Genomic DNA, 15,447 nt, shown 5'->3' with positions numbered 1-15,447 from the left:
CAGACATAACTTGGCTAAATCACCCTATGGCCGCTCTCACGCTTCGTCCGCCTCCCCCCTTGCTGCTTTTTCACCTCGCTCCCTTGCAAGTAGGTGTGGCTATGCACCACTTGGCCTATTGGTCGAGTGTTTTCACCTGCCAAATACCTAGCTAGTGCGAAGCTCCCTTGAAGACTGTGCAAGCCCAAGCTCATATATATCTAGATGAATCCAGGAACATGCCTAGACTCATTCTTTGAAAACACAACAAATAACGCAGTTTTAATCTCATGACAGCCACTCACAAGGTTGGAAACTATAGACTTCATCACATATAGCAAGGACTAGCTACTATGACATCCCCACCGACGTCATCAGTGCCCCCCAATGGTGGATGTAGACCAAAGTATAAAGAAATGCTCTCTTACACACACTTGAGCATCCATTTATACAAAAGTCTTTGTACTGAGTTTTTGTCAACACTCCAACGGTAGAGGGTAGACTGAGCTGTGACAAAGGCTAGCACTATAGGAGAAGGCTAATAAAAAAGTAGTCCACATTCTCTTCATTCAAGCTACAAGTACTTGTGAAAACTATAGTATTTATTTTAGTCTTCATTCAAGCTACAATTGGTTGTGAAGACTTATAGTATTTCACTTTACTCTTTGGTCATGGAGCTAGCCCACATCATGACGCCATGCTGTGTGAATGCAGCCCATGGCTTGGAGGACCTTGGTAGGCTTTAGATCCTGATGGCCTTGAGATAACGGTCCATTGATGAATTCCCCTTTCATTTGAGGCTTGGTGGTTTGAGTGTTCTGTTGTTCAAGACCAGTCGTGGTGGCTGTATGGCTTGAACGACCCTGGTAGACTGCAAATCCTGATGGTCTTGAGATAAGACTGAGCTGTGACAAAGGCTAGCACTATAGGAGAAGGCTAATAAAAAATAGCCCACATTCTCTTCATTCAAGCTACAAGTACTTGTGAAAACTATAGTATTCATTTTAGTCTTCATTCAAGCTACAATTGGTTGTGAAGGCTTATAGTATTTCACTTTACTCTTTGGTCATGGAGCTAGCCCACATCATGGGCCATGGCGCCATGTTGTGTGAATGCCGCCCATGGCTTGGAGGACCCTGGTAGGCTGTAGATCCTGAGGCCTCGAGATAACGGTCCATTGATGAATTCCCCTTTCATTTGAGGCTTGGTGGTTTGAGTGTTCTGTTGTTCAAGACCAGTCATGGTGGCTGTATGGCTTGAACGACCCCAGGGAGAGTCCAACAGATTGATGCAGCCTTGCCCTTGGATTGGGTGGACACATGACATGCCTCTTACTTGCTCCACCTGGATGGGAGCATTTTCCAGATTGGGAGTTCCTTTACAGGTGATTGCTTTTCTTGACACACATGAGGATGCCTTAGTTTTTTATGTTTCTTTGGGGAGAAGGCTATCCAGATCCACAGACGATATCTTGTTGGAGGTACCGTTTCAGCCAGTCAGGATAGTGGGCTTCATGGAGCATGGCTCTCTTTCACAGTGGTACTTGGATCCTGACCCGCTTCTCCTCGCCCTTGGCTCATGGAGGCTGTGGCTCTATGGAGGTGTCCCAATTAAGTTTTTGCAGTGGGACCCTGGGGAATGGGAATGGATAGATGAAAGGCACCGAGAGAAGGGCATCCCCTTCTTTCGTTACACGGTCAGTAATGCCAGGAAATTCCAGCTCAGCTGTAGGGGTTGGAGGCCCACTTGAGCTCATCATTGGGAGAACTTTCAATTTCCCGCTGACTTGCAAAAAATTTTTTGGCAGAGACTCTAGAAATCCCACCGGAATAGAAAAATCACTCTCTTCTTTTGGCTTTCTATTCATGGTGGGATAGCAATAAACCATTGGAGATCCAGGTTCGGAGCTGACCCTTCTTGCCCTCGCTGCCTTTCTGCTTTGGAGACAATACAGCACTACCTTTGGGATTGCAGACAAGCGAGAATCATATGGAAGGGGATTGCAAGACTTTTCAGCACTTTTGTTCGCCTACCTTTCTATATGACCTGGGGATCAGTGGCTTGGCTTACTCTTTCAGGGCCCCAGGTATTTTTTAACAGACTTGATTCCTCTTGGGCTCTTCACATCCGACGACACCTTGTGGAGTCGTGCTCTCTAGAGGATGTTCCGGCCACTCTTTCAGGGCTGCTCACTCCTCGGTCGACTCTCCATGGGAGATCCTAGCTAGCATTGCAGCATGGCACATTTGGAGAGCCAAAGGCACTAAGGCTTTGGGGGGTTCTCAGGTTCATCCTTCTCAGATCTTGGCCAGTACTTGGACAGATACGATACACACTCTGATGGCCATTTGGGCGACCATGCACGGATCATCTCGAGCAGCCTCCTCCAGAGTTACTTTTCTCAGAGATTGGAGAGACTCTCCCTTCTTTGCTGAGACTTCTACAGGGTTGAGATGGCATTTTCAGCCTCAGCCTTGGTCTCTTTCTACCTCATTCCTCTGAGGTGTTTTTTATTACATGCTTAGCATGGTGTATTTCCGCACAGAGCTTGCTCTAGCGGGTTTCTTTCTTACTTAATAGAAGTCTCTTTTGTGAAAAAAAAAATTGATCAAGGAAGAGAGAACAGCAACTCAGGAAGCTAAATCAGTCCTTAAGATGACTGTTTCAAACTCTCTAGGAGAGTAAACTCACAGCTCCTCTCACTAGTAGGCCAAGGGCCGGTTCTAGAAGTTTTGGTGATACACATACTGTGGATGCTACTTGGGTGAGCACCTTTTGTGATGAGGATAAACCTGATAGCTTTGAGGATGTTTAAGAGGATGAGCATCGGATGAGAGCCTTATATGATGAGTTGGATTGAATCCACAAAAACAACACATGGAATCTGATGGAGTTGCCATAGGCAAAAAGGCTATAGGAACAAAGTGGGTTTACAAGGTGAAAAGAAAATATAATGGTGCCGTTGACAGGTACAAGACAAGGCAGTAGCACAAGGCTATTCCCAGCAAAAGGGGATAGATTATGATAAGACCTTTGAGGTTTTCCCCCACTTCCAAATGGCAACCATCATGTGGGTTAAAGCATTGGCTGCTCATTGTCACTGGAAAATACATCAGTTGGATATTAAGACAGCTTTCCTTAATGAGGAGTAAGAGCCTCACCCAGGGCAACCACTCCTGAGAGAGTTTTGGTGGTTGGGTCCCTCGAACTATCTCGATGTCCCAAATGATTATCCTATCAACTGAACACTGAAAATGTCAGTTGTCGTCTTGTAGCCTCGCAAAGGGGATTCTATTGGAGCAGCTAGGAGTACTTTCCAGGGCTTAAGCAATAGAATCACCTCTCTTCAACTTTATGATGCAGGATCAGATATTCCCATGGAGGAGGGGTTGGGCCAGTAAGGGAAGGACCTTTGGACCCATGGTCATACCACCACCATTATATCTTCACAAGACTACAATATATCCAATCTTACCAATCTATTGTAGAACAATTGAAAGAACGAAGGTGCTTGGTATGAGAAAATACACACGTATTTAACCAGCTAGGACTCTCTATGTCAAGAGAGACAAAGGACATTTGGATCATCCTTTATGTGGATGATGTGTTACTCAAAAGGGGATTTGATCAGAATCATCCTTTATGTGGATGATATGTTGCTCAAAGGTACCAATGAGGATAGAATTTCAAAATTTTAGACTAATTTGAAATGTCGGATTTGGGACTATTGCGTTATTACCTGGGAATTCAGTTTATACAGCTAGCAAAGGGCACTATCATGAATAGTCCAAGTACATACAAGGGGCGTTATACAGGTCACAATGCAGAACTGTAAGCCAATTTCAACTCTGGTTGAACCTGGGCTCAAGCTGTCATGTATGATGCTAGTGAATTTTTCGATGCCAGGGTGTTGGCTCTCATTTACCTATGCAACACACGTCCTAACATATACTTGCAGGGTACCCAGCATCTTGGAGTTTTCTATGCCAGGGCGTGACTTTTAGATTGGCCCGCAGTTGGAGCAGATGCGAGTACATGGGGGGTGCCACCGCTGTGCAAAGAGGGACCTCAACCGCATTGTTTGTGGAGCTGCCCCACAGAGCAAAGGATTTGATAGGGCGCCCTCACGAGTGTGGCTTAGACACAGAGGATGCAGCCGAACTTCACTTGGGGGGGCATCACGGCCTGGTTTACAGAGGGGTGTCACACCTATTCGATCAAAAAGGTATCGCCAGCCTATGGGATTGTTGGACAGAGGGTTTTTCAGATCAAGGTGCAAGACTCAGTCCCTCCATCCATCAGCGACCTGTATCCTCACACAAGGATAGTGTTTGGGAGACCGTGTCCATCACTAGTGCTTGGAACATCTGGGTCGCCCAATGCAGTTCAGTGATTTCCAGCAGCCACCCTAGTAAGATATCAGCTGTACCTTGCGGCCACATGGGAGAGAGGGACTATGGGTTCTCAGAAAAGGCATGGGACATTCTGCAAGGGCCGGCCTGCAGGTGTATTCTAAACATTCATGGATCGAGGCATCTATTGGTTGTACAGTCCCCCACCCCGGTTGTTGGCCCCTATTTCTGAAATTCCCTAGGCAATGCTGAGTTCCCTGGACAACATCCAGCACTTCTTTTTACTTCTTCCATGTTCAGTGCCACACAGATAGCTGATTTGCATGGTTGTTTTTCTCTTTTCTTTGCGGTGGAAGAGGGGGGGGCGGGGGGCGGGGGGGGGGAGGACAACTTGTGGCCTGAGGAGGAAGGAGGGCGTGACCTTAAGTAATGGCTGCAAGCAGTTTGAGAAGGGCTGCAAAGAAACAAAAGGAAAAATCCCACTTTGGCACTGTGTTGCCTTTGTCGATTCCAAGAGCTACGAATGTGTGTGCCATAGAAACAATCTTACTCAAAAGGTAGAGCAGTAGGCTGACTTAATTTAAAATCAGTTTGGAATCTCAGAATCGTCAGTTGCAATAATTCAATAAAAACCTGGTAAAACTGAGGTTGTAACATCATTTTTGGGCTTCTGTTTCTCTCTGTTGCACGAGAAGGCTAGAATAGTCTGCAGGTGGCTGGGGAAGGCTGTGCAACCGAAGAAAAGACAACCAGGCGACGACAAAAAAATGCAGCAAGGCAACTAGGGAGAATAGATAGTGCAAAACATTAAGGAAGAAGTGCAAAATCCCTGGAGAGGAGCTGGGGTGGGATGCACATAGCAGCAGGAATGGTTGCAAGGGCAAGCAAGAGAGAGCATTGCTGAGCAATTAGCCTATCTGCATGTTCCTCTATTTGTCTATGCATGTACGCCAATAGCAAAGGCGTTATCATGACATCCGAGATCTCTCACTATCAAATTGCTATTCAAGGCATATGAGTCTTAAGGGCATGAGTGTCTGAAACCAACTTGAGAGAGTAAACAAAATTTGGTGAACAGAAACTCACCCGGAATCCTTTTGCAAGAGATCGGCCTTTAATCCTACCCGTTCTCATCTCAACTCTCCCTCTCTTTTTTGGGCCAAGGCCAGCCCTAGAATAAGTGTAAGCTTCCTAATTACAATAGCATGCTTGGCATTTGCAGAAGCATCACCCAGTTTTCAAATGAAGAGCCCCCATATCATGACACCCATTCTCAAGTCTTCCATCCACTTATATATATGAGGTTCTTTACAGGAAGGTATGCTTATTAAAAGCTTGCAAAAATTTTGGAGATAGTTTTTTAAGTTTCATAATATTGACAAAATATGAGACCACTTTATTCATTTCCTTCCAAATTTTGGCAAATGGGAATCTAAATCCTAGTAAAACTTGAGCTTTATGAAAATATAAATCCAATCTTGGCAAAATCTTGTGAGACTTCTTTTATTGAGACATGCAAAGTTTAACGAACGCAACTAAGACACAGAACTCATTCCTGAACTGTCACTTCTGTGTTTAAACTCCACATGACTGCATTATAGCATACAGCTATGGATCAGTTTCGAACCATCTTTTATGTTACTGCACTGTACATAGATACGTATTTAATGCTACTCTTTAGCTTCCATTTTAGCACCATCTGTGTTCTTATTTCACAGTATAACTTTCACACTGAAATCTTTTTGCCACATAAACAAACTGGTACTTTCAAGACTTAAACCTGCATTCCTATTTCCTTCTCTATGGCTCTCTTTCACTTCTCGCTCAAAGAGCAATTTATGCATCCTTATGGTGGGCGTACATGAAACTTTAGGAAATACACAATGTGCAAATTATTCTTGAACAAGCCTTTTCACCAATCACATTACAGCATATGGTTAACCGCTTGCCTTCATTTTATCAAAGGCTTTCCTGACAGGATCTGCTACTTCTTTTGTGTCTTCTGCATTCAACTTTTTCATAAGCTCTTTCTGTCAAAACAGAAAAAGTAGGTTAACAGAATATAACGAATTAGAGCCTCTCTCTCTCTCTCTCTCTCTCTCTCTCTCTCTCTCTGTGCGCCCCTCCTGCGCATTCACAGCCCCTCCTGTACACCCTCCAGCCCTCCCTGTCCCCTCCCATTGCACACCCCTCCCACCCTCCTGCGCACCCTCCAGCCCTCCCTGCACCCTCCTCCTGCCATCGTGCCACCACTCCAGCCCTCCCTGCACCCTCCCTCCCAGCCCCTCCAGCACACCCTCCACTCACACAATCCCCCTGCCAAGACACCACCTCCCCTCGTATTGCCCTGCCCCCTCCCCTCAAATTTCTCTACCCATCGCCATAGCAATCTCGACCCCCAGCAGCCCATCTCCCTCCCTTTGCTTCCCCCCACTCTCTACAGCCTCTCCCCCGCTGCAGCCCTGCATTGCTACCCCTTCCTTCTCTGCAGATATGAAGGGTATGAAGCGCATTGTGCCCTTTTCCCCACCGTGAAGCTCAGGAAGAATCTGCAAAAAAAACAGCAAACATAGAAAGCGTGAGACTGGGACAGCATGGCAAAGACGAGAGGAAAAAATGTGGGGAGCCAAAAAATCAGCAGCCTAAACAACAGCAAAGAGGATAGCAAGAGATATATACCTAGATGAATCCAGGAACATTCCCGAACAGATCCTCTAAAAACACAACATAGTGCAGTTTCAATCTCACAATAGTCACTCATAAGATTGAAAACCATAAACTCCATCACGCATAGCAGAGACTAGCTACTATGACATCCCCACTGATGTCATCAGCGCCCAACAGTGGGCGTAGACCATAGTATAAAAGCATGCTCTCACACATACAAATCCACACACCCACACATACTTGAGCATCCATTTATACAAAGTCTTCGTACTGAGTTTCTGTCGGCACTCCGGAGGTGAAGGGCAAACTCAGCCATGACGAAGGCTAGCACTAAAGGAGAAGGCTAATCAAAAAGTAGTCCAAATCTCTTCATTCAAGCTCCAACTGCTTGTGAAGTCTAAACGATTTCATTTTAGTCTCTTCCAAACGAGCATCTAAATCTAAATCTAGCTGATACTTCACAAGGTGAAATTTGCATGTCTGCTAATACGGTAAAAAGATTATACCTAGATGAATCCAGGAACATTCCCAAACTCATCCTCTAAAAACAAAACATAGTGCAGTTTCAATCTCACGATAGTCACTCATAAGATTGAAAACCATAAACTCCATGACGCATAGCAAGGACTAGCTACTATGAGATCCCCACTGCCGTCATCAGCGCCCAACAGTGGGTGTAGACCATAGTATAAAAGTATGCTCTCACACATACAAATCCACACACCCACACATACTTGAGCATCCATTTATACAAAGTCTTCGTACTGAGTTTCTGTCGGCACTCCGGAGGTAAACGGCAAACTCAGCTATGACGAAGGCTAGCACTAAAGGAGAAGGCTAATCAAAAAGTAGTCCAAATCTCTTCATTCAAGCTACAACTGCTTGTGAAGTCTAAACGATTTCATTTTAGTCTCTCCCAAACGAGCATCTAAATCTAAATCTAGCTGATAGGGCAATGTACCATTTAAGATAGAAAGAATTATCGCAATACTAGCAGGCCGCAACTTGGACGAAAACTTCACAAGGTGAAATTTGCATGTCCGCTAATACGACAGAAGCATATACCTAGATGAATCCAGGAACATTCCCAAACTCATCCTCTAAAAACACAACATAGTGCAGTTTCAATCTCACAATAGTCACTCATAAGATTGAAAACCATAAACTCCATCTTGCATAGCAGGGACTAGCTACTATGACATCCCCATTGACGTCATCAGCGCCCAACAGTGGGTGTAGACCATAGTATAAAAGTATGCTCTCACACATACAAATCCACACACCCACACATACTTGAGCATCCATTTATACAAAGTCTTCGTACTGAGTTTCTGTCGGCACTCCGGAGGTGAAGGGCAAACTCAGCCATGACGAAGGCTAGCACTAAAGGAGAAGGCTAATCAAAAAGTAGTCCAAATCTCTTCATTCAAGCTACAACTGCTTGTGAAGTCTAAACGATTTCATTTTAGTCTCTCCCAAACGAGCATCTAAATCTAAATCTAGCTGATAGGGCAATGCACCATTTAAGATAGAAAGAATTATCGCAATACCAGCAGGCCACAACTTGGACGAAAACTTTACAAGGTGAAATTTGCATGTCCACTAATAAGGCAGAAGCATATACCTAGATGAATCCAGGAACATTCCCAAACTCATCCTCTAAAAACACAACATAGTGCAGTTTCAATCTCACGATAGTCACTCATAAGATTGAAAACCATAAACTCCATCATGCATAGCAGGGACTAGCTACTATGACATCCCCACTAACGTCATCAGCGCCCAACAGTGGGTGTAGACCATAGTATAAAAGTATGCTCTCACACATACAAATCCACACACCCACACATACTTGAGCATCCATTTATACAAAGTCTTCGTACTGAGTTTCTGTCGGCACTCCGGAGGTGAAGGGCAAACTCAGCCATGACGAAGGCTAGCACTAAAGGAGAAGGCTAATCAAAAAGTAGTCCAAATCTCTTCATTCAAGCTACAACTACTTGTGAAGTCTAAACGATTTCATTTTAGTCTCTCCCAAACGAGAATCTAAATCTAAATCTAGCTGATAGGGCAACGCACCATTTAAGATAGAAAGAATTATCGCAATACCAGCAGGCCGCAACTTGGACGAAAACTTCACAAGGTGAAATTTGCATGTCCACTAATACGGCAGAAGCATATACCTAGATGAATCCAGGATAGCAAGAGAGTTGATGACATCAACAATTGTGGGACATGAACTTTAGATGGATAGTACCGCCGTGCAAAAGCCTACAGTCGCAGCCTCAGCATTAGCATCAATATCACCATCATCGTCAAATCAGCATCACTGTCAATCTCGATATGCCCTTTCAATTCGAGTCCCGCGTTACCCCTTTTTTGCCCCCCTACAGTTGTGCCACAATGCATCCTGATTCTGATGATGAGCTAGATCAAAATGGTAGAAGAAGTCTTAGACATTTCTCCAATCTTGACACCCTAAGCAATGATGGATATGGGACTCGACTCTTGATTTCTCTCACAGTGCATCCAAACTTGTTGAAGATGACTCCCATATCACTCTAAGTCTCATTTGTCCAATAGAGAGAAGGTTACATACCATTGTGGGGACACAGAATGCATCTCCAATGCTGCGTGTGGTGCCTGCATTATTGTACAAGGGTGTGCTACTGACCCCTTCGATTTTTTGGGGTGTGTCATCCCCCATCATGAAGGGATCTATTGGGTTCGAATTGGGACGAAGATCAAAGAACCATTCTTTCTTAGGTATCATGTGGTTGCTTGCACCAGAGTCAAACCACCATGTGGTTGCTTGCACCAGAGTCAAACCACCATGTGTCCTCATCCTTCTATATCTGAGTTGTGGATTCTTAGATTGAGCATACTGCAATATGAAAACTTTGCGTTGATAGCCCTGAGAGTTGTCTTTGTCATAGGCATAGTGGACGGATTGCTGTTGATGATGATTGCCTTGGTGAGGGTTGTAAGACCTATTTGACTAGCCCGTATTGCCTAAATCCCTTTGTTTCTTTCTGCATTCTGGGTCCCAATGGTCTAGGATGCCACAAAAGTTACAATTTCCCTCACATGTAGGAGTACTTCCTTGATTTTCTCCTCTTCCAGAGTTACCTCTACCTATGGGATTCCATGTCCCCCTCTGTGCAGGAGGACTATGACTCTACATCCATCTACCTGCTCACCTCATCCATCTCTCAAATGTCTCCCCAATCCTATGTCATTTCCACCCCCCTACCCCTATCCCCCTCACTCAGCCCCCTTTCATGATCGCATACCTTCCACCGGGTTCTCACCCTCCCACACCCAGCCATCGGCTTCACTACTCTATCCGTGTCAGCCATAGCAGACTCCACCCTCGACACAGGACTAGGAGCAAATTCTTGTGGAGGTTCACATTCAGCAAGATAGGTACATCTACAGCCTCAATTAAGAGGCTTCACACCTCTGCAAGGAGCTTGCTCACGTACGCCATCATGTGGCGAAAGCCCCAAGAAGTGCCCAGCAATTGAGGCACAAGATGCCACCACATAGTCGGTTATCGAGACCCAGATGCATGGACAATGCGAAACGGAGCCTGCAAAGGTCATCATTTTGGCCACCATCTTGAGCAGCATCAAAGAGCCAGGTAAGGCTCTCAACATCAAGGTTAGAGGAGATTCCTTGTACCTCCACCACTACCATTGATGGAGCGACAAGCTTCATGGCTTCTACACCCTAGGAGTTTGGGAGCATGGGATTGAGGGCGCATGGGACATGACCCCACACGGAATCAGCCTCTTGTCATCCACTTCAGAAATACTTAGGCCCGTCTTGTAGCATTACGCAAGTGGACAGTGCTGCACAACCACCACCTCATAGCTTTATAGGTAAAGGAGGGGCATACTCTCCTACAGCAATGGACATTGCCCGCAAGGAGGGGGAGTAGGCAACATTCCAAGATGGGCATCTTTTAATAGGTCCCTGACGGCATCTAGTGCTCCACCTGTATAGGGGGATGGGGTCTATGAGACTCAAAGCACCGAGACCCTGACCCACACACTTTAGAGCAGTAATGGTACCTTATGATCAAATCCAGAGAATTTCACGGAGTCATACACACGACGAGTTATAATTTTATCAGAGCGCAAAGTGCCCTTGGCCTGGAGTTTGTGGATAGACATGGGAGGCAACATACCAAGACGAGGGTTTCGAGATAGATGGAGTTCAAGGATCAAGAGGAGTAGCAGTGCCATATACGTCATCTCTCACTGGGATGATCCATGTCGAGAGACGTGACACATTTAAATTTTCTTTGGATTAGAATCTGACACACTTCTCAATACGACCTCTTCATCACCATTTGCTATTTCCCTCCCGAGACCTCTCATTTTGCCAGTTTTGGAATGCGTGAGCAGGAGACAAGAACGTATGTGAACAGTATGTCTATTGTAGGATAGAATAAACTGAACGTACAAGCCACATTCCTAGGCCTACAAGGCCATACTAGGGTCTAGGTCTAACAAACCCCCTCCATGGTATGGCTGAAGTCCTTTAGAAATATCTCAGAGATACCTAGAATTTATGCCATAGTTGCACATGTTCATCCAAAAGGATATACCAAGGTATGGAAGTGCAAGATGATAGTATCATCTAGCAATGGAATCAAGTGTAAAGCTTGCCGAAAAGCTTCAAACCAGGCCATGGTAGCTCTTTGGTAAAAATCGCTGCCAAATTGTCTTGCGTCAAAACGTAAGACAATTGAATATCACCTACTAACATCCTTTCTCTAACATAATGATTAACGAACCTCAATGTGCTTAGTATGTGCATGGAAGGACCAACATCAAGATTAGTTTCCACGGCCAGAATTCCACCATAGCTATTAAAGCCACCCTGTACACAGCTTTAGAGTTATTGATAATGATTGTAGGCTACTTTTTGTTGAACCAAGAAATACATGAAGCTCCAAGCATAAAACAGTTGCCACTCTTTGACGTCCTGCCCAGTCACTATCTGTAAATGTAAGGTAAGTGAAAAGTTGTGACCATAAAGAAGGCCCAAGGCTCGGGAGTCTTTCAAGTATTAGAAGAAACATTTCGCTGCCTGCCAATGCTGTGTACTGGGATTATGCATCAATCTTCTCAACTGGGAAACGACATACTAAACATGAAGCCGTGTATGACACAAACATACCAAACATTCAATAGCCTGTTGATAAAGCGTGACATCAAACGGTTCAGTACCATCATCCAATGAGAAATGGAAACCAGGTTCCAAAGGTGTAGAGAGTGGTTTACAATCTTCAAACCGAAAAGCCATCTAATGTATTTTGGACAGAGTCATCATAACCCCCCTCAACATGAGCAAACTAAATTCCAAGATAGTAGTGAAGCCGGCCCAAATCTATCATTTCAAATCACTACTGCAAATCATCCTTAAACGCTGCAATATGCTGAGTAGAAGGTCCAATCAAAAGCATATTACATATAGTATTAAAATCAGCAAGTTTGCATCATCTTTATGAACATAAAGGGTACTCTTTGTAGGACCGTTCTGAAAACCGAGTCTTAGAAGATGAGCATGCATCTTGGGATGCCTGCTTAAAAACATAAAGGGCTTTGTGCAAGCAGCATACCTTATTCAGATCCTTTGATGTCAAACCTAGGTGAATGACGAACACCTCCTCATCCAAGTCTCCATGAAGGAAAGCCGTTTCGATATCCAATCAATGCACTTGCCAACTACAATGAAAGAGGCAAGGGCATATTGGAGGAGGGAGAGATAGAAACAGGGAGAAGGAGTCAGAAATGTGGAAAGGGGAAGAGGGAGAGAAAGAGAGAGATTGGGAGAGAAGGGAGAGGGAGATAGAGAGAGATAGAGAGAGAGATATGTAGGCAGCATGTGGCAGGAAGGAGGTGGGAGTAAATAGGATTAGATGTCACATCCAAAAACTGTAGTATGAGTGGTGGATGGGGACTTATATAGTCCCTCCGCTTTTCCCACTAACTCTAGCTAAAGGGCTACTAAAATACCCTTTTTCCCCCCATCCCCTCCCATAGAATTTCGCCCTCAAGTTTTACATACTGGTTGTTGCAAAAGATGCAGCTAATGATCAGCCCAGTAGGAGATAGGGGTAGTCCTGGACAATGCTCTCTAGTTGCCAAGAGTTCTCATCCTAAAGGAGTCCCTTCCACTTGATGAGATACTCGATCTAGAACCTGTTTCAAAATACATGATTTTTGAAACCCATAATGCGTCTGGAACATAGAGGATGTGGCCCTCATCATCCATATGTGGCAACTCAAAAAGAACATGGACATGCTGTCCCACATGTGGTTTCAGCAAAGACACATGGAAAACATCATGTATCTTGGAGGTATTCGGTAGCTCCAACTGATATGCTCCTCTCCAACCTTGTGGATGACCCTGTAAGGACCGTAATACCTAGAGCAAGCTTTGAGTTGGTATTACCTTTCAGCAAGGCATAACAGTTCTTCTAGAGACGCAAATATCTTTGAAAGACAAATATCTCCTACATTCGTCCACATATTTCTTCTGCTTGGCTTGGGCATCCTGCATATTCTTTTTATCAACTACAGAAGGACATCCATCCTCTACAAGTCATTCCATGCTTGCTGATTTTTCACAACCATGTCAGCCATTGAAGAAGGCATCCCGACCTTGCATCCGTACATTGCCTCAAACGGGCTCATACGATTGGAGAGATGCTTGGTACTGTTGTAGCAAAATTCAGCAAGTGCCAACCATTTATCCCATGACTTCTGAGTATCATGACAAAAGTGCCTCAAATATTCCTCCACCCATTTGTTCACCCTTTCCAACTGTCCATCAGTCTCAAGATGGTATGCAGTGCTAGGTGTGAGTAAACTACCCACTTATATAAATAGCTCCCTGCCAAAAGTGACCCATAAATTTTGCATCGCTATCACTGACAATGTCCTAAGGGAAACCGTGATGCTTAAAGACATGCTCAATGAATTGCCACTGCTTGCCAAGCAACCTGTGATGCTGAATACCGGGTCTTAGTGGGTATGAAATGGGCCTATTATGTCATTCTATCCACCACAACATAGATGTTGTCCCGTCCCCTCTCTATAGAAGGCAATCCTGTGATGAAATCCATTGCTATGTGCGTCCATTTGCCCTCTGGAATGGGTAATGGCTGCAAGTGACCTGCGGGTAATTTGTTGTCCACTTTATTCTATTGGCAAGGCAAGCATTCAGCCACGTATTTAACCACATCCTACCACATGCCTTCCCAGGTAAAGCTCTGCTTGATTCTTTCATATGTTTGTGACACCCGCATGTCCAGCCATGGGAGAGGAGTGCATTTCTTGCAAAACCAACCGTCTATATTTTGAGTCTAGTACTAAATAAATCCTAACCTGGCACACAACAGCCCATTATGCAATTTGAATCCCGGATGACCTTGACTAGAAGGCATCTGCAAATCTAAAAATATGGGAGCTGCCTTAGAATTCTTCATATACTCTTCCTCAATGCCATGAATATACTCTCCTGATATATGGTAGAGATAGCACACAAATTGCAAGCCCACATCCTAGACAAGGCATCTACAAGCACATTTTCCTTCCTTTTTCTGTACTCAATGTCAAAATCATAGGATTGGACTGCAGCCAACCACCTCTTTTGCTTATATGAAAAATTTGGCTGGAAAACTTGATTTTGAGCCTTGCCAGTTGGTGCATTTGCCCTGAATTTCAGCACCATGACTAGCAGCAAGGATTATTTGTTTGGGATGCTTGGGGCTGAGGACAAGCTTGATGGCACTAATTACCCCATGTAGGCATACATGATGGGGCGTGTATTGGTTGCCAAGAATTTGTGGCACATTGTTTCAGGCTCTAAGGCCAGGCCAACACGTAATGCAGCTTCTAGTGCTCTAGCTCCTGCCTCTGGTACTATAGGTACTCCTTAAGGCTCTTTAGGTGATGGATGTCATGCAGCTTCTGGAGCAGCTGCATCTTCTACTACAGATACTTTGCCTCCTACACAGGAGCAGATTCAGTGGGGATGGTCGTGATGCCAAAGCACATGCCTTGATTGCTCTTTCAGTTAAAAGGGTTATTATACCTCATACCCGGTCTTGCAAGACATCAAAGCAAGCGTAGATCAACTTGCATCCTTATATTAGGTGCGGAATGAAACGAGGGTTGCCTATCTCTGCAAGCAGTTGAAGGACTTGAAGCTTGAAGATTGATCAGGTGATGTTGATTCTCAACTTGTTTCTAATACCCTTGATGGGTTACCTGACTCTTATCAGGGCTTTGCTACTACTTTGAGGTTGGTTGCAGGTGGCAATGACGACCATTATTCTTTTGACCAGCTGGTTGCACTTCTACTTCAACAGGAACAAAGCCGTGCAAATCACAATGCTTCTATGGCTAGTGATCAAGCCTTTGCTGCCCAG

At 44.7% G+C, this 15,447-nt stretch overlaps 1 protein-coding gene across 4 annotated transcripts in view; it reads right to left on the bottom strand.

The window, feature by feature from the left end:
- The window catches only part of EMB2458 (FtsH extracellular protease family), a 190,587-nt gene that overhangs the window by 125,382 nt on the left and 49,758 nt on the right, over positions 1-15,447 (bottom strand). For all 4 annotated transcript variants that reach the window (XR_015542871.1, XR_015542870.1, XR_015542872.1 and 1 more), the window contains exon 7: positions 6,281-6,361. Coding sequence is in view for 1 of the 4 variants with exons in the window: in XM_087391371.1 (XP_087247497.1) it covers positions 6,281-6,361 (81 nt within the window). In the remaining 3 variants the exon portion in view is untranslated. The remainder of the gene's footprint in view (positions 1-6,280; positions 6,362-15,447) is intronic.

This window comes from Dipteris shenzhenensis, chromosome 20 (assembly GCF_047967505.1).
Source record: "Dipteris shenzhenensis isolate YYH24624 ecotype China chromosome 20, Dip_SZ_1.0, whole genome shotgun sequence".
Classification (NCBI taxonomy): Eukaryota; Viridiplantae; Streptophyta; class Polypodiopsida; order Gleicheniales; family Dipteridaceae; genus Dipteris; species Dipteris shenzhenensis.
This window is presented reverse-complemented; position numbering and strand designations above follow the sequence as displayed.